We start from the raw sequence: 20,368 nt of genomic DNA, 5'->3' as shown, positions 1-20,368 counted from the left end.
ACCTAGGTCTATTTAGTATCTCCTCCTAATTGCCCACAGTGTCCAACCGGATGCTTCCAGAAGGCCTAAAAGCAGGAGGTGAATGTGAGGGTTCGATGTTTTGGGAGTCAGTCGCTTTAAATAAAGAGCGAGACAGTTTTAACAATTCAACTGGTTCGGTATTTATTGGAACATCAACTGGAACTGGAACTTCAAGAGGAATGGTTTCTAACGTCTCTTGTGGCACACACTCTGGCCGCAAGGGTGTCCATAAATTCCCAACAAACGGATTACTGTCCTCCATCATCCATGGTCCTGTTACGCCTTTCTCTGGTACCGGGTTCTCGCCGATCTCTTCATCAGGGCCAATCAAGGGAACTGTCTCTTTGTCACCGCTCCAGCCCCATACGGACGACTCTTCTCCTGCATCAGCCAACCACAGTCCGGGTAGACCCCCTCTTCTGTAACTCGGCAAGATGCCATGCCTTTTTCCTCTCTAGTTCCCTGACCACAGCTTCTCTTTCCTCTCTTAACCTACGCCTCCATTCTTTGGCTTCCGTCTCTCCCCAATAAGAGGGACGGGGTTTCAAACCTTGCTGCCTTCTCCTCTCCGCCTCCTCGTGGGGCACTTTCACCTGCTCCCACTCTCTAGTCCATGGGTCCTGGACCCAAACCAATTCCCAACCGCCTGGAATCTCTTCCCTCTTCCCCCTTATATCCCGCACTGCTGCATCTATCTCCTCCTTCCCCGTTCCTGCCAAATCTTTCCCGGGTTTTGGTGTCATGGTTAACTCCTTCAGTGCCTGTACCAGGTCACTGGTATCAACCTCCTTGTCCACTAAGCCCTTGCCTTCAGGTATCTCTCCCAACCCGTGAGTGTCCACCTGTTTATCTTCACGTTGGGGTGGGGAAGGAGGAGGGGATGTCTGAGTAGTCTGGACCCGCGATGGGAGCGACGGCACTCCTACATAAGCCTCCTGGCTGGGGACCTCACAGTGAATGCAACAACTTTCCTACCAAGGCTGCATAAGGATGACTAAGCTAAAGTCTAGGGGCCCTGCAGGGACTAGGGGCCCGCCAATTTTTATAAAATGTATTATGTACAAGAACTGAGAAATTGCAAGGCACACCCTAAGTCAGCTGAGGTTTGTTTTGAGACAACGGAGGCGAGGACAGAGGATCAGTAGCACACTAATATTGGGGTTGTGATGTCATACCAGCTATCCTCTCTTATTACATCTCCATGGTGTAATTACACTAATACAGTCTAGTCGTGACCTTGATCACATGTGCTTGAATGTACGAATGGGCCGTTGGAACCAGCCAAAACATTTATTAAAAAATTAAAAAAAACAAAACAAATTGCAGCCAACATGTACAAGCGCAAGTCAGGATTTTGAAAGAGAAAAGAAAAGGGAGAATGATTGTGCTGTGAGAAAAGAGGTCAGCAGACTTTATTTCAACTGGGTACCGGTGTCCATGTGAATACTTGAAAGTGTAGAATTATTCAAGAGATCATCATATGGATATAGGGCTATATACTGCAGTCTAGTCTTTCAACTGTAGTGGGGTGAAAGATTGAAGTGCCAGAGGAGCCACAACATACCTGAAAGCCTAGTGGCCCATCCATGGGTTAATATAATCCACTTTCTTACTGTGTTATTCCTGAAACACCAGGCTAAAGGTATGTCAGTCATCTGGGTAACTGACTACAGAGGCAGGGGATTTGATTCCTTATTGTGCCTCTCAGAAGAGATAACCTGTGTAGCCTTGGGCAAACTGCAGTCTCAGGGCACCCCCAGAAGCTAGAGAACAGTAAACCACGTCTGAGTACTCTATACTTAGAAAATGCTGGAAATTGTTACCATAAGCTGGAAGTTGAGTTGATAGCACACAATTATTATCAATTTACTCTTGACATAATTTATATGTAGGGTCAGGTGTTAAGGTTTTAGTTGATAGTCAAGACTACTGTATTGTTTTGTATTGTATGCTTAGAATAAAATAAAGGTAGAGAAGTAATTTTAAACAATTGATTATACTTTTGTAATTGAATTTTAAATAAGAGCAAATTGAAATGTTAATTTCACTATAATAGAATTAAACCCTTTAAAACCTTCTGATGTATTTTTCAGCCAAAGAAGCATTTGAAAAAAGGATCACTCCTATAATAATTGACAACACAAACACACAGGCTTGGGAAATGAAACCATATGTTGCTCTGGTTAGTATTCCATAATTTTAGGATTGGTGGGCGGAACATTTGTTAACTTTTTCCGTGCAGATTTGTTGGCAATACTGTGCTGTTTCAGGTATTTATTCTCCATTGCTCCATAGAGATGTCTGGTGGGAGAATCAGGGGTGACCTCCTGCTGGCATACTCCCTCCCTACAGTGAGAATGGCAGGGTGGCTGGTAGGTGGGAAAGCATGAGCTCAAGGCCTACATTTGATCTGCTTTGCCAAGAGCCTCAGGAATGAATATCATGAAAATGGAGTCTGATATTGAAATACCGTATTTTACCGTGTATATGACCCCCTCAATGTATAAAACACCCCCCTAGTTTTGACCCTTGATGGAGGCAGAGGAGCAGATAACGGGCAACTGCTCCTCCATCTCCTGCTGCTGCTGTCTCCACTGCCCGCTAGTACCTCCAGTGCGACTGCTGGGGCTCACCCCCAGCTCACGCCGCCGCCTTGTTCCCTGCCCTAAGGAGATTATGGAAGGTGGTGATCTGGTGGCGGCAGCAGGAAGAGGTGCCTGAGCGCGCGTGAGTGCTTCTTTGCCTCCACCTCTGCCTACTCCTGCCTCCACCACCAGAGGGGACAAGGCGGTGATATGAGCTGAGCCAGTCAGTCCCAGTGGGGGTGGTGATTGGGCAGGCGGGGGAGGCAGCAGCAAGAGGTGCCTGAGCATGTATGAATGCTCCTTTGCCTCCGCCTCCTCCTGCTGCTGCTTCTGGGCCACCAGAGGGGACAAGCCATGAGCTATGGAAGAGACAATTGGGTGGCGGCGGCAGCAAGAGGTGCCTGAGTGCGACTGCTTCCTTCTGTGTATAAAACAACACTCAATTTTTCCTTTAATTATTTTAGGAAAAAGTCTCGTTTTATACACTGAAAAATACAGTAAGCTTCTGCACAATCCTGTGCATACCTTCTTAGAAGAACTACCAACTTCAGTAGGGTTTACTCCCAAATAAATGTGTTTATGGCTGCAACCTGCAGTTTATTCTGAAAGCAGGGTAAGATTTATTTATTTATTTATTTATTTTATTCCATTTAGACCCCGCCTATCTGGTCATTGCGACCACTCTAGGCAGCTTAGAACACAAAATATAAAACAAAAAATATATATAACATAGTTTACACAATTAGAAAAAAAATTTCCAAGATGGAAAGAAAGACAAAATAAATCATAACAATAAGGGGTGAGGAAAATTAGGAATTAACTGGAGGGGAAGGAAGATATAAGATGGATGAATTTCAGTCCTAGATGGGAGATAGTTATGATGTCTTGGTGCAGCAAAAGCCATGTTCCTTGTGGTATATTAAAGACTAACCAGGATTTATTTGGCAAAAGCTTTATTGGCCTGCAACATGTCTCATCAGGTGTAGACTCTCCAGAGTCATAGACAATTGTCTACATAATGGGTTCATGATAAATGGTACTTATGTGGTTAAGGGGAGATAGTATTCTTTGTCACCAGTAACAATTGTTTGTGAGGTACACTCTAAAATAAGGGTTGATTCACTTCTCAATTATATTTTGACACTGCAAAAATAGAATGATGTATCAAATGTTCTTTATACTTTCATTCAGTCACAGCAACACAAGTATAAAGTCATATTTCGTGAGCCGGATACTTGGTGGAAGTTTAAACCAAAAGAACTGGAAAGGTAAAAAAACTATTAATAATTCCATTATAGTGTATCTTAAAAGAAACACTAAAATACTCTCAGCTATAAGGGAGCCCAGTAGGAGTGAGGGCAGCTTTTTCTTAACTCAAAAGCATTAAAAGATTGCTGCAGTACTATTGACTGATCTTCCTGAAGCCCATTGGGAATTTAAGGGATTGTTTGGAATAGTAAATGTTTGTATTGTATCTTAGATCCTGTAAAGCTGCAGTTAGCTAAAGAATGCTATTTATTTGTCAAGTACAGAGAGCCTAAGGAGCATGCACTATCATTCTGTGGCTATTTTTACTTCTCAGTATTTCTAGGCTTCTAGTTATTTGAATCCTGGAACCACTTTTTCATTGTAATATAAGCTTATGTCTCTATGGATGAAGAGACAGAATGCTGTGAGCAAACTATGCATAACAGTTTGCTATTCTGAGGTAGTGAGCAAAACTGCTTCTGATGACAGAGCAGTACTTTGAGCATTTCTTTTCCACATGTAGTTTCTTTCTTTCCTCCATTGCTGAAGAGATCTAAACTTGACATTAGCTAAAAATATCTGAATAAAACTGATCTTCTTGCCCATTAATTGTTTCCAGTGGTTGTTTAAAAGGTCATGACTTGAAACTCCAATGTCTTTTTTCATTTGACAAAGTGTCACTAAATAGTCAAATTGAAATTGAAATTTAACAAGAATTAAAATCTCCACTATCTGCCTTATGCCTTTACGTGATTTCTAAAACAAATATAAAAGAGAGAATAATCCAGTATTATGGTATCTTTGTAATTTTCAGGTTACTTATCACTTTTTCTGTTTGCATGTAAATAGTCACCAGTAGACAAAATATCAAGTATCTATATATGAATTGCAGTGCCACAGGAAGAAACACTGGTTAAACATTTCATCTGTCTCAAATGTGTTGAGAAAAAGCATACTTTTATTACAATATTAAAATCTTAAGCATCTTGTTCTTTTTAATGTTTAGGCGAAATATTCATGGTGTTTCTAAAGAAAAGATCAAAAAAATGTTGGAACGGTATGAACGCTGCCTGACTGTTAATTCAATTTTGAATTCTTCAATCCCAGATGAACTGAAGAATATAACCCGTGATGAAGTTCTTCATCAGAAAGAGGGAGAGGGGTAAAATGATTGTCTTTTGTCCAAATATAAAACATAAGCAATTGTTTAAGTGTAAAAAAGAATGTAATTGACCTTTTATCACATAACATCCACACCACAATAGCAGTTTAATAAAATGTTAGGTTTTAAAAAGAGGAAAATAAGAGAGAATGACTAATCATCATATTTACAATTTCATTGTATTATGACATTTAATTTTAAATGTTTAAAATGCCAAACTAGTCTTTACTGCATAATAATAAGACTATGTAATTGAAGTAATAAAACATAAAAAATGTGTAATTATAACAAAACAACTAGGAACAGATAAAGCACATCAAATCAAGCAATTAAATGCCCTGATAATAACAATGTTTTGATATGGACTGAAGCAGGAGTGCCCAAACCATTGGCAGTCGTGGTACTGGATGCACTCCTGTTTGGAAGACATTCTATAGCTGGTGACCACAACTAAGAGTATGCACAGTCCTAAATTATGGGTGATAAAACAGTGTCGAGTTCTGTGATTCAGTATATAATCTATGATTAAATCAAAGTTTTAGCCATATTGACGGGGTTTTAGGAGATAATTGTATTTATTTATTTATTAAATTTGTATCCTGGCCATTTAGACAGTGTCTACTCTGGGCGGCTCACAATAAAATAGAAAAAAATCAGTCAAATAATATCAGTTTAACAACAATAAGAATATTATTCAAGATGGAAGAAAGGGATAAAGGAAAAAAGGAATAAATCAAATAGTGACTGGAGAGAAGGCCTGCCTAAATAGGCAGGTCTTAAGTTGGCTCTTGAAAATACCCAGCAAAGGGGCCAGGCGGATCTTGGAGGGGAGATTATTCTAAAGGCGGGGGGCCACTGCCGAGAAGGCCCGGTTTCTTGTTTTTTCTTTTCAGGCTTAGTGTTACGATTAGATCTAGGTGGGAGGAGGCGTTCTGCCAAGTATCAAGGTCCTAAACTGTTTAGGGCTTTATACGTGATCATTAACACTTTCAAATCAATGTGGAAATGAATGGGCAGCCAATGCAAAGCAGCCAGAGTGGGGGAAATATGCTGATATTTTCTCATCCCACTAAGAAGTCTGGCCACCGCATTCTGCACCATTTGAAGCGTCCGCATCAATCTCAAAGGTAGCCCCATGTAGAGCGCATTGCAGTGGTCTAATGTGGAGATTACAAGCGCATGGACCAGAGTGGTGAAGGCCCCGCCATCAAGATAGGGACGCAGCTGGGCAATCCGCCGCAGATGGAAATAGGTGGAGCGGACCACTGACGCCACCTGAGTTTCCATGGTGAGCACTGGGTCCAGATGGATCCCCAATCTGAACCTCACTCTTCGCTGTGAGAGTCACCCTCCCAAAAGAGAGGGAGTTTCCCAAACCACTAATGGTGGGTCCACCCACCCTCAGGACCTCCGTCTTGTCCGGGTTCAGCCTCAGCCCATTTTCCTGCATCCATTGCAGTAGAGCCTCCAGACAGCACTGAAGGGACAGAACGGCTTCTACTGTGTTTGGAAAAAAGGAGATGTAGAGCTGAGTGTCATCAGCATACTGATGGCACAATACCCCACACCCCCTGGTAACCTCACCCAGCACCCTCATATAGATATTAAACAGCATTGGGGAGATAATTGAGCCCTGCAGAACCCCACAATTGAGGCTTCACGGGGCCGAAACCCTCTCCCCAAGCTGTATTCTCTGAGGACGATCCTCCAAGAAGGATCGGAGCCAGGCAAGCGCCAGACCACCAATTCCCAACTCTGAGAGCCTCCTCAGGAGGATACCGTGATTGACGGTATCAAATGAAGCTGAGATATTGAGGAGGACCAACAAAAATGTTTTATCCCTGTCGGCCTCCCTAAATAGGTCATCCAACAGGGCAACCAATGCCGTTTCTGTACCATGGCGTGGCCTGAAGCCCGACTGAAATGGATCCAGGGCATTTGTTTCTTCCAAATGAACCTGAAGCTGATCGGCCACCGCCCTCTACACCACTTTACTAAGGAAAGAAACATTGGCGACAGGCCTATAGTTGCCAATATTGTCCGCCGCCAAATTTGGTTTCTTCCTAATGGGCCTAAGTGTCTCCTTGAGAGCAAGAGGTACCTTGCCCTCCCGGAGAGACCTATTAATTATTGCCATGGCCCATTCGATTGTTATAGGCCTGGCTGCTATAACAAAAATAAGACCAAAAATAACATTTTCAAGCTCTGGATCACTTTTCCTACACTTTTCCTGTTTTATCTTGAGAACAAATTTCCACTTTCATTTGAAATGAAAGATTAATTTCTTTAGCCCATCTAAAATATTTGCTACTGCTCTTTTTTGTCTGTCTAGTAATATTTACATATGCATTTTACTGTGTTTTAGAAGAAACACTTTTGGTCTAAAATCTTTTAGCAGAGCTACACACAGTTGATATGTAGGTGATTTTTTAAATGGTAACATTTTTCTGTTATTTGGCCTACAGGAAGGAAGATATACTTTCTTATGGGAAAACTGAAGAAGCTTTTGTTTCAACTTTAAAATGTTCAGAAGTAAATGTGGATAATGACCATCTGTTAGAGAAAGAGACACTGGAGAATCAGAATTTTCAAAAAGATAAGAGGGAAATTAGACATAAGTCAGAAGAATGTCATTCTGAATGTAGAATCCCTTTGAATAATTTGGATATTTATACACCACCAAGTAACGATACAGTGAATTCTGTCATCAAACCAGAAGTTGCTAAAATTGACTCAGCAAAAGAAAGTGTACTCTTCAATTTCAATGTCAAAGAAACTGTTCACCAGCACAGTGACTTGAAAGCTCAGGTTGAAGCAAATAAGTGTGCTGAAGTAGAAACAGAAGCAGAATTGACTGATGTGAAAAATGCAGATGGGGGAGATTCAAATTATGAGCAAGCAGTAAGGCCAGAAATGTTCAGTTTTGTGGGTGATTGGCCAGTAGACCAAACCATGGGACAGAGAGTGAAAAGAGCTAGAAGGTTAGAAAAACTTATGAAGAGTGAAAAAGAGGACAAAGTTACAAATATTTTGACTCTTAATTCATTAAAAGTTCCAGATAAAGGTGAAAACTTGGACCTGATTCTAAAGGAGCTGCCATTTTCTGAAAATAAGCAGGAAGAGAATCATGAACGCTCTACCTGTATATCTAGTATTAAGACCGAAGAAGATGCATCCAGATTGCTAGTTGTAGGAGACTGGCCTGTCCAAAACTCTTTAGAGCAAAGACCAAATAGAGCAAAGAGAATGCCTAGGAAAAACCTTAGTGATTCAGAAAGGCTTGGAAGTAATCCGTGTAATAACAGCAGAAATGGTCTGAACACAAGGACTGTCCTTCCTGGTGTATCACCAGGCATTGGAAATGATGAGATTTTTCAGGAACAGAATACCTCAAGTTCTGAAACTGTTACTGAAAAAAAGCCTGTACAGAATAAAAGAACACGCAAGCACCATAAATTAGCATTAACATTTACTAACAATCTGGCTATCGGCAAACCAGAGGAAAAGTCATCTCTGTTTCATGTTATGGAGGAGAAGCCTGATGAATGCACACTGACAGAGACGAGCAAGTATTCACAGACAGAACCTCAAGATTTTGCTCACCTATGGAGGCTTGAAAGGAAAATTGTTGTTTCAGAGGACACTAGAATTCTACATGGCAGGCTAGATGGATTTATACCAAAATGTGTTGATACCACTTCAGGTTGTCCTGAAAAAATACCTTATAAAGTAACTTACGAGAAAAGCACATATGTGGAAGAAAGTGAACTTGTCAGCATTGATGAGTCTGAAAATCTAAATATTTTGTGTAAACTCTTTGGATCCCTCTCATTTGATGCACTAAAGGATTTATATGAGAGATGTAACAGGGACATTGATTGGACTACTGGGATATTACTAGATTCTGATGAAAAGTTGTGCAAAAAAGATAACATTGAATGCTTGCAGAAAGCAGAGGCTCAAACTCCTGACACAGCTGTTGATTCCAAGGAAAATACTGGCTATGTAGAGAAACCTGATTCCCAAGAGGCAGTGATTTCTAGAATTAATCAAGATTCAGAAATATTTAATATCTTAATTGATGATGCATCTAATAAAACTTCCGATACTTCTGATGTAAACACTGAAATAGCCAACTTGCTGACAAGTGTTTTGCTTGGTTCCTCACCAGTAAACAAAAATTCCAATCAGCCTCTTGAAGGAGCTGATTTAGAAGAATCTGTTGTTCAGCAGTCTCCCTTGGATGCTATGACAACACATACAAAAGAGATGCATTCTGCTACATTGTCAGAAAATGAGCAGCAAAATGAGCAGCAAAACAAGGTTTCACATTCTGAGATGGATGGATGTGGCCCTGTGACAGTACCTGATGATTTTAATGGAGGACCCTTTGCTTTGAAACCTATCATTCATACGGTAACAGACAACAGATCATCAAAAAATCCTCAAGCGTGTTCAACAACAGAAGATACAGCTTTTCAGGATATATTGCCTGATCTAAAATCAATAGAGGATTTGCAGAGCAAGGGAGGCACACTTGTTGAGTGTGGAGAAATGGATTGTAAGCCACAGTTTCCAAAGGCAGCAGAAAATGGAGAGAACAAGATACCTAATGAAAATTATGGTATCATGAGGTTACAGACCCCAACAACTTCATCAAATTCTGTGAACATAGATTGCCTTGAACTAGCCTTACCTCCAGAACTAGCCATTCAGTTAAGTGAAATATTTGGACCTGTTGGTGTTGATTCAGGTAATTGCACCAAGAAATATAGTTTTTAAAATGCATGTAACATAAATTATGAAACATGATGGTTGTGTAGATAATGCATCAAGTTAGGAGGCTTTAGTTGCTGGAAGTAATAATTGTTCTAAATTAGGAAAAAAATGGTGGCATATATATCCTTGGCTCTTATTGATGGAGACTGTGCCAGCTTGTTTTGGTGTTAGCAGGTGTCTGTTGTTCCAACTGCAGTGTCTCTCAGTGCATTATTATATTTTCCCCGTATGAGTTCATTTATATTGGGCCTAAATAAAATAGAAGTTTGTGTTTGGGGATATGATTAAAGTAAAATCTGCTTCTGTTGAAGACAGTGTTCTGAGTGAGAGTTAGGCTTTTCCCTCCCTATTTGATGTATCCCCTCTACAGTGGGGTCTTGACTTAAGAACGGCCCGAGTTAAGAACATTTTGACTTAAGAACCACTCTCATAGGAAAATATTGACTTGACTTACATACTTAGATTTGAGTTAAGAACTGAAAAAAACCACGTGGGAGGCAGGGAAAGTGCAAAATGTGAACTTTCAGTTAACTGTTGGCCAGTGGAAAGGGTGCCTGTCTGCTTCCTCACTCCTCCCAGCGTTTAGAGAGTGGATTGGGAGACAGTCTTCAGACTGCCTGGTACTGTCCTGCCTGGAGTGTGTTTTCCCTGCCTTCCCTGAACCTTTCTTGACCTAAGAAAAAAAAGAAACAAAATATCCCCCTCTAGTGGTCGAAGGCGGAATAGCAGCTTCCCATTAGTTTCTATGGACGGAAAAGAGCAGATACGGATCAAATGGTTCTCAATGCATTCCTATGGGAAATGCAGACTTGACCTGAGAACTTTTTGACTTGAGAACCGCCTTCCAATACGGATTAAGTTCTCAAGTCAAGACCCCACTGTATTTGATGTATTTGAGGCTGAAACCAGTTTACTTTGGCTCTGTAGGACTAAGCTAGTCATTCCAGTTCATTGCTTCATCTCCATCGCCCCATTTTGAGTTCTTCAGTGAAACTGGGAGAAGTGGCTGGGATTCACTTCCATATAACTAAAAAAATCAAAATTACTTAGAGTTAATCTATCTTTTCTATATAATATATTGTAGATTTGGGTCATGAATTAAGCAAGGCATCAAAGTTCTGTTGTGTCTGTGTATTTTGGAAAGATCTTCTGAATTATTTTAGGGAGTTTTGTTTACAGATGATCACAGCAGTTCCTTGTTGCTTCTGTTAGGATAGAACTTCAGCTGGTGTTCATTTTTTAATTTAAAGAATCTATTAATGTAAACTATAAAAATGCAGCTATAATGGGCAAGATGCATAAGAGATTAAACAATGTAATTAAATGCAACACACTGTAAAATGAAAAAAAGAAGTGTAGAACCAGACCTATTTCTGTATCTTAGAAAAATACAGTATTAAATATGATACATGGCTTGATGAAAGGCAAGCATAGCTGAATTATTTGTATAACATTTTATTTTCATTTGCATAACACATTATTTCAATGTGTTTTTCCTTCCATAAGGATCCCTAACTACTGAAGATTATGTGGTTCATATTGACTTGAATTTGGCCAGAGAAATTCATGAGAAGTGGAAAGCATCTATCATGGTTAGTCAGATTCATTTAACTGCAGCAGTATCTCAATATTTGCTGGTGTCATTTTATATGTTCCATCATCTAAAGCAGTGGTCCCCAACTTTTTCCAAACCATGGACTGGTTGGGGTGGGGGTGGGGCGGAAGGGTGTCCTGTGTGGGGGCAGGGCTCCTGTGCAGGTATGCATTGGCAGGGCACGCGTGCATGCATGGAGGGCGTATGTGCAGGGGTGGGGTGGGAGATATGTCTCCGCGGCCCAATCCTGCCAAGGCCATGGCCCGGTACCGGGCTGTGGACTGGGGATTGGGGACTCCGGATCTAAAGGACAGGTAGATGAATAGCATGATTACATTTGCATCATATCTGCTTCAGAAGTTTAAAATATATAAGCAACATAATTACAAACCTACTAAGAGACCAGTGCTAAAGAGCAATAAAGCAGTAACAATTTGCTCTATAAAACAGTTTTCTGTTTTCAAGAAGCAGATAGATAATATGTGTTTTGGAACCATTTGGAGAAGGCATTGGCCAAGGAACTTAAGTTATATAATTGCAGAGGCTGTATTAAAAGATTAAACGAGATTTAATGTAAAGTTCAAACTCCTGAGAAAGAGTTGCGGGAAGATGGTATGGGGGTAGTCAAAGTCTGCTTGAACAAAAGTGCAGTTGTGTAAGTTTAATTGGGATGGTGGAAACTAATAATTCTTGATAGGCAAGAAGGAACCATCCAACAGTTCAGGTTATTCCCCTCTGCCTCCCAGGCATAGCAGTGTTATCTGTCTAGCAGATAAAATTACCCTGTACTGCACAGACTTGGTTCCTCCCCCAAATCTTTCCCTGTGTTGGCTCAGGTCAGGTGTTTTTAGCTCTTTGCCTCTGCAACCTTAATAACATTTTCTTGTCTTTTTGCTTACCTATCTCTTCATTTTCTTGCTATATATCTTACTGTCTCGTGCCAGGTAAGAAGAGTGGTGTTTCAGCTCAGACGTTTTGTGTTTCGTATCTAGCTACAGTGGATTTTTAAAAAAGTTCTAAGACTGGTGTAGTCTCAGCCTTATTGTCTGGAGCACTAGGTCCCAGGTAAAGCAGTGCTCCGTTTAAAGATCAAAAATTTTGAAAGGTCACTTTGAGCTCTGCATAAAAAACATGAAGCTGTCTTGAGAGGTTTCCTCCACTGCTTCTGTGATAGCTAGAATCTGTGTTTTGAATTAAGGATACTATTAATAATCCTAATTTGGATGCTAAACCCTCACAGAAAACATTAACCAAATTGAGTAAGTCCTATGTCTGTGTTACAGATGTTACTCAGGATTCCCTTACCTCACATGACTAGGTCTGTTGCTGATTTTACAGTGTTGAGGCACTCTGGTTTAAACACTGGAATGCAGATGCTTCTACCTGTTCAGATTTAGCTGCATGCTCAGCCAGTGGTTCCGAATCTTGGGTAATCCAGGTGTTCTTGGACTGCAGCTCCCAGGAACCCTGACCAGCATAGCTGAAACAAAAAGTGAAGAGTGCTGTTTATATACTACCCCATAGCACTTAAAACATTATCTGGGCAGTTTACAACTTAATTCTGCAGGCTAAACATAGCCCCTCCCTCCAGCAAGCTGTGTACTCAATTTTGCCAACCTTGGAAGGATAGAAGGCTGAGTCAACCTTGAGCCAGCTACCTGGGATTGAACCTGGGTCATGAGCAACCTTTGGCTGCAATATTGCAGTTTAACCACTGCACCACGAGGCTCATGCAGCCTTCACCAGCTAGTGGTGAAAGGGAGTTGGAGTCTAAGAATACCTGGGTTACCCACGGTTGGGAACAACTGGGCTGAGCAAAAAAGCCATCACAGCACCTTATGTGCCATCAAGTCAATTCTGACTTATGGCAAACTTTTTCAGGGTTTTCCAGGTAGTGAATGCTCAGAAATGGCTTATCATTACAAACCCTGGGACTGTGCAGCTTGCCCAAAGCCACACAGGCTGGCTCTACTGACAGGAAGTGCAGTGGGGAATTAAACTCTCTACCTCTAACTCTGCATCCAGATACCTAAACCATTGAGCTATCCAGCCAGATACCATCTGGTTAGCGTAGAAGTTGAATAATTCCCAGATCACTGAACTGCTCCTTCTGACAAACTGTGAGTAGTTCATTGGTTACTTACTTCCTGTGGAGGAAAATATCCACACTCACCCTACAGTGACTTTCTGCATATTAGAGTTTGCTGGTGCACCACCTCATTCATGCTGATACATTTTTCCCTTTCTTTCTGATTCACCTTTTTTCCTTTTCTGAGCTAGCTATGTAAAGATTGGGGAGAGTAGCCAAGCCTGTGCAGTATAGGCCAATTTTATCTATGGAGAATTAACCATGCCTCGCGTGGGAAGCAGAGAAGAATAAATGAAACTACTGGATGTCTTCTTCCATGCAGACCAAAATGGGTCTTCATGGTAAGTAACCAATTTACCAGTTTCGGTGTATATGATGGGACAATTATGATAATAATGGTAAGACTATATTCCTTCATATATTGAAACAAGGAATACATGGCCTTCCAGATATTATCAAACTATAACTCCCATCAGAGGGTTGCCACTTTCTGGAAAGTCAGGGGAAGTCAGGAAATGGAAATTGGTCAGGGAAATTGTTCCGAAGTCAGGAAAAGTCAGGGAAATTGTGATTAAAATACAGTGGTGTCTTGCATAGCGACGGTAATCGGTGCAGCAAAAATCGCTGCAAAGCTATTTCATCGCTATGCGATATTAAAAAGCCCATAGGAATGCATTGAAACCCCTTCAATGTGTTCCTATGGGCTTCAGACTCACCTTAAAGCGAAAATCCTCCATATGGCGGCCATTTTTGCTGCCCGGTAAGCAAGGAATCCATCCCAGAAAACAGCGGGCAGCCATTTTTTTTTACCCGGCGGCCATTTTGGAACCGCGGATCAGCTGTTAAAAAGTCATCGCTTTGCGATGATCGGTAAGCGAAACAGGATACCAGTCATCGCGAAGCGATTTTTCCCCAATTAAAACATCACAATGCGATCGCTTTTGTGATTGCAAAATCTTCATCGCTATGCGATTTCGTCGTTAAACAAGGCGCCCGTTAAGCGAGGCACCACTGTATATTCAAGCAGTGGATTTTTGACCTACTGCTACAAGTGCATGATCAGTTCTTGTGGCAACTGGAATAGAGAAGTAGCAGAATACAAGTAAAACTTAATGATGCCCTTTCCTAGCTCCACTTGTTTCTCAGCTCCACCCCTAGCAACCAGCCTAATGTGTTTGTTGAGCTCTGTCCCTGCATGATTTCCAAGACCTGCCTGTAGCATTTGCAGAGCAAGGCTAGCTTAAACATTTAGCAAGATACAAACTTTAAACATCTAACTGTTTTCATCCCTACCTGCTAGTACTGCATTTAACTTACATATAAAAATAAACATGTTTTTGGGTGATGCTTGTGTATGGAATGGACGTTTTGTCTCCTGCTAAACCCAGCACAGAGTTGCAAATGAGTTTTGCTGCTGTTGGATTTCACAGTCAACTAGCACTTTCTACTCTGCACCATGCAAAGTAAATTTTTAAAATGCGATTGCTTGTTGGAGTTTACAGAGTACCAGCTCTCTCACTCTTTTCCATGCCTTCTCCCATGCATGAGGGTTGCAAATGAGGGTTGTCTGCTTCTCTGCTTTAAACTCCATCTCCTTTCTTGCTGCTGATCTGCTCATTACACTTTCTGGAACCAGAAAATGAAAGTGAAACTTTCCCCGCTTTGGAAAGTTCCTACCTTTTAGAAAACAAATCTGCTAACATCTTGGTGTCAGGCAGGTGGTTCTGTGTACGGCTGTATCTGAAACCACATTTTGAAGGTGTCTTCTAAGAGGACAGTTTTTAATATGCAGTGGCTGCATTTCAGACTTCATCCTGACTTTGTTCCGTGGTTAGCACCAGTTGCTGGAGACAAATGCAAAGATTATTGTAAAGTGTGCTATAAAACCTTTGAACTAGATAATATGGGAATTAAAACTGTGGAGTCTCATGCACGAGGACCAGTACATTAGAAGACCCTGAAAATTAAATCAAGTCAACAGTCCCATCGCAATATGTTGAGGTTCAAAGCCAAGTACAAGTTCAGATAGTAAAACCAGAGAGGATGAAGAGACAGCCTCTACGAAAACTGGAAAACTTGATCAGAGTGATGAAAATGGCAAAGAATTACCCTTCGCACAAACTAGGTCTGTGTTAGAACAGCAGAATACCTGTGAACTTTGTGAGTGGTGATGAAGAAGATGTCACTTAACTTAAGAGACCTTTGGGTAGTGTGGGCGGCATATAAATTAAATAAATAAATAAATAAAAATAAACTCTTGTAACAGCATCAGTAAGTTATTCAAGTGAATGTTCTCAGATAGCCTGATAGCTCAACAGTTTCATCTTGGAAAAACAAAAGCAATGTATGCTGTTGCTTTTGGCTTGGCACCATATTTCTCTGATTTTTTACTGAAGCAGATGAAACAATGGCAGACATTTGTTATCTGTTTTGATGAAGCTTTGAATAAGGTGGTTCAAAAAGGACAGATGGATTTAGTGGTTTATTTTTGGGATGAGTTTCCACATGGTATCTAACCAGTGTTTTTCTTCAAACTGCTACTGCTGAAGACCTTCTTCAAGAAGGCACGTCTTCTTTATGAGTTGCAAAATTATTACAAGCATCTATGGATGGGCTAAATCTAAATCACCTTTTTCTAAGAAAACTGAAAGAAGAAATTAAAACCAACCTTGAATGTAAAGGAGAAGAAAAAGAATCAGTTGACTTTGTAACTTGTACATACCCTTCATGTTGTACCTGGGCCTTTTAAAACAGGATTGCAAGCAGTGAAATGGGGCCTGAATTCAGTCTAGCGCAACATGTATTATCTGCTCAAAGACTCCCCAGCTAGGAGGGCATCATACACTGCTATGACTTCAAAACCAAAAACTATTGGCATCTTTTTGTGCATGAAGAACTTTGCAAGCTAATCAAGAAGCTAACGAGTCAATGCATAAAATCAGAAAAGCTGCAAAATTTGTCTTGTTGTTCCCAGTTGTTAACAATTGATATGAAATTGTCTGAGAATTTGCTTGACAGAAGCAATGTTGACATTGGCTTTGCAGCAAAGAAGCTGCTGAAATAAACTAAACCGAGTGAACATCAAGTGGCTGCATTTTGCCTAGAGAGTTGAAACATGGTAGTAGCTGTTGTTGAAAAGTTGATTGAGAGTAGTCCTTTGAAGTTCAGGATGGTGTGTGGCCTATCAGCATTAGATCCTACTAGAGATGGGTGGACAGGTAGACATAACGGACCATCCACTCACCCATCCATGCTGCAGCTGGCTTCACGCTCCCTTTCAATCGCTCCAGAACTCATGGTTGATTAGCCACTTCTGGCAGAAGGAGGGAAGATGAGCCTCCCTGCCAGGCTGACGAGTAGCTAGTCGACCGTGAGCTCTGGAGTGATTGGAAGGGAGTGCATAGCTGGTGGCAGCAGTGGACGTATTCTGTGTGGGGTATTCGTATTTGAATACGAATACCCCCATCTCTAGATCCTACTATCATTTTATGCAAGCCAGATCTTGGAATCACCAGAATAGGGGTTGTTTTTGCAGCAAATCAGATCAATGACACAGTAATGGAAAAATCAAAGCGACAGTACACTAACCATAGCTGCCCACAATGAGTTCAAGGCTCACTTTCAAGCATATGTTGCAAAACAAAATGATGGAGTTGGACTGGATATGTTTTACAGTGGTATTTTGATGTCCAACTAAAGTTTCTCAAGCTATTGTCAAAATGTGCCTTATCCTGTTTCATCGTAATGCTTCTGTTGAAAGTGGATTTTCAGTTAATGAGTCAATGTTAATTGAGAACTTGCATGAAGAAACTGCTGTCTGTCAATGTTTTAGCATTTTGAAAATGCTAAAAAAAAGACTGAGAGAAGAAGCCAAAATGAAAGAGGAAACAATTTATGAGAAACTAAGAGTTACAAAATAAAAAGAGAAAACTGTAGAAGTGATAGTTTTATATCTTAAATCTCTATTTTTTAAAAATTTGATTATTACTGCAGTTTCAAACCTATACATTTTGTAATGTGGCTTCAGAGAAACCATTTTAGATAGAACACTTATATAATTTTTAGTGTACGTTTAAAACAATAACAAAAATGTTATGTCATTTGTTAGCTTTCAGAGTTTACTTGAATTGAAGTTTGAAACTTGGTGCAATTTTTGGTGCACTTGCAAAACAGATGTTGCTGCATCTAATGTTGAAAGAAGCTAATATTAAATCTCTTATTTTGACAAATATTGTTGAGACTTGTGTAATTGTAGAGTGGAACATTTCATTAATACTTGCATTAATGTAAAAAGGTAAAGGTTCCCCTTGACATTTTTAGTCCAGTTGTGTCTGACTCTAGGGGGAGGTGCTCATCCCGTTTTCAAACTGTAGAGCCAGCACTTGTCTGAAGACAGTGTCCGTTGCCACGTGGCCAGTGTGACTAGGGAACGCCGTTTTACCTTCCCACCGAGGTGGTACCTATTTATCTACTCATATTTGCATGCTTTTGAACTGCTAGGTTGGCGAGGAGCTGGGACAAAGCGATGGGAGCTCTCTCCATCACGTGGATTCGATCTTACAACTGCTGGTCTTCTGACCCTGCAGCACAGGCTTCTGCGGTTTAGCCCATACGACCTATTCATTTTTTAACTTGTGGTTATATTGGTCAGGGAAAGCCAGGGAAATAAAATTTCAGTGGCAACCCTGCATCTGTCTGAGCCAGGATAATCAGTGGTGAGAAATGGTGGGTATTACAGTTCAGCAGTATTTGGGGCCCCAAGCATTTCCTTTAATTGAAGCATCTAGTCAGTGGCAGCATTTTTTTTCACCAAGACCTTTTTTTTTTGGAAAATGAAATTCAGTTGCCATTGTTTACCTGTTCTCAATCTGTTCAGACTTATAAAGCAATAATATTAATCTTTTCATAAATGGAAGTTTATGTTGAGGTTCAATAAAGCATACTTAAATGTGTGGCTCATTAATATAAAATTGTTTTGATTTAGAAGCGCCAGAAGAGAGAAGAGGAGTTACACAGGCTCCTTGAAGAAGGTGAGTATGGTTGTAGAAAATCTCTGGTGGGATTTAAAGTGATTGTAGCATGCAAACCCAAGAATATTACTGAATTGGAGGCCATTTGGTCATGAGGAATGAGCTAAGATTCCTCAGGAACACCACCAGAAGCTGGTGTCTGGCTACACATCTCATTTGCAACAGGTCATAACAGCAAAAGGATGCTGTACTAAGTACTAACGATGCTTGCCATGAAGGGTTTGAATAATTTTGAGATTGCAGAATTCACTAAAAGTTGCATTTTCAGGTGAATATGGGGAAACCATTTGAAGCATTTGTTGTGCTGAGTTATTTCCATTGCCTTTGTTTGATTTGTTCATTGCAAATATCTGGAAGTCTATAAATTTTGACTGGAGATGAGGGTATTCGTATATGAATACGAATATCCCCTCACAGGTGAAGATAATAAGGGACTGACCCCCTGGGCTAGACTGATGACTCACCATTCCTCCACTGCTGCGGGCTCCACACTCTCTTCCTATCACTCCAGAGCTCGTGGTGGATTAGCCACTCCTGGCACAAGGTGGGATGATGAACCTCTCTGCCAGGTTGAAGAACGGCTAATCCGTCGTGAGCTCTGGAGCGATAGGGAGTGCGGAGCCTGCGGCACCAGCAGAATAGTGAGTGGTCGGTCTGGCCCCAGGGGGCCGGACCCTCATTGCCTACACCTGTGGGGGGATATTCATATACGAATACCCCCATCTCTAATTTTGACAATAAACCTGATTTGCAATGGGAGTTGAATAATTTTGATTACAGTTGTATGTACAGAAGAATCATGTTTATATCCATTTACCTTTTGGGAAGAGGTCCGCTGCCTCCCTCAGGCGGCCTCTCATTTTTGGCGGGAAATAAAAGAGGTTTAGTCTTTATACCTTTTGAACTGTCAACTTTATTGTCTCCCACATCCACCAGCACTTCACTTGGAGGTAACGTCGGTTCCAACTTCGGCAACAGGCCATTATCAACATCAATAAAACTTTTACTATAGTCCCATGGACATATCGGCGTAACATCCCATGTAGCTCCTTGTCCTCCAATCACGGGGGTGGGGCACTCCTCATCACACAGATCGTCCCACAACATGAGTGCCTCACCCACCCACTCTCGTCCGGTCCCTCAGGGAAAGGAGCTGCACTCTTCTCCCACTCATGGCATAGCTCGGCGTCTCTCGGAGCCACAATGACTGTCCATTCATGTGCCACCAAACGGCGTGGCTTCTCTTCTTCCGGCTCAGGGTTAGGGAGGAGTCCTCCTCTCTTTAGATATGGGAAGTCCCTTAAGAGTCCTTGTTGACGGACTCTCTCGAACGCCTTCCGTCTCTCCTCCCTCTTCTTACGTTCATACTCCACCACAGTGCTAAACCAAACCACACCCACCTCGCTTTTATCCTCTTCCCACACTGACTTGCTCCTCCCACTCCCCCTCTGCCAGACAGATTTCCAACTTTCCCGCCTTTTCTCCAACTGTCACGTCTCCCTCTGTTCCTTCTTCACCCCCTGCCACATCCTTATGTTCCCCTTCTTATCTCTTTTCCTCCATTTTGTCCATTACGGATGGCACACTCTTTTTATCTGCTCCTTCACACTCACACCCCAGAGGAGTGAACCGTCCGCTCTTCACCAGTAGATTCTTCCCCTTCACCCTGTCGCGAAAAATAGTCAGCATTAGCATGGTTTAACCCCTTTTTGTATTTTACTTGAAAGGCAAATGGTTGTAGACTTAGATACCAACGTGTTAACCTAGGGTGTGAATCCTTCATCCTATTCAACCATTGCAACGGGGCATGATCTGTCATCAGTGTAAAAGGGGCCTCCAATAAATAGTACTTCAATGTTT

At 41.3% G+C, this 20,368-nt stretch overlaps 1 protein-coding gene across 4 annotated transcripts in view; it reads left to right on the top strand.

Annotated features, from left to right (window-relative positions):
* The window catches only part of N4BP2 (NEDD4 binding protein 2), a 61,746-nt gene that overhangs the window by 22,429 nt on the left and 18,949 nt on the right, over positions 1-20,368 (top strand). For 3 of the 4 annotated variants that reach the window (XM_020786201.3, XM_020786198.3, XM_073001169.2), the window contains exons 6-11: positions 2,115-2,203; positions 3,798-3,874; positions 4,861-5,016; positions 7,482-9,769; positions 11,302-11,387; positions 18,463-18,508. In XM_020786201.3, the coding sequence (XP_020641860.3) occupies positions 2,115-2,203; positions 3,798-3,874; positions 4,861-5,016; positions 7,482-9,769; positions 11,302-11,387; positions 18,463-18,508 (2,742 nt within the window). Of the gene's footprint in view, positions 1-2,114; positions 2,204-3,797; positions 3,875-4,860; positions 5,017-7,481; positions 9,770-11,301; positions 11,388-13,669; positions 13,816-18,462; positions 18,509-20,368 lie in introns of those variants that run through there. The other variant, XM_073001170.2, reaches the window with a different exon arrangement.

The sequence above is a fragment of the Pogona vitticeps genome, chromosome 5, assembly GCF_051106095.1.
Source record: "Pogona vitticeps strain Pit_001003342236 chromosome 5, PviZW2.1, whole genome shotgun sequence".
Taxonomy (NCBI): domain Eukaryota; kingdom Metazoa; phylum Chordata; class Lepidosauria; order Squamata; family Agamidae; genus Pogona; species Pogona vitticeps.
This window is presented reverse-complemented; position numbering and strand designations above follow the sequence as displayed.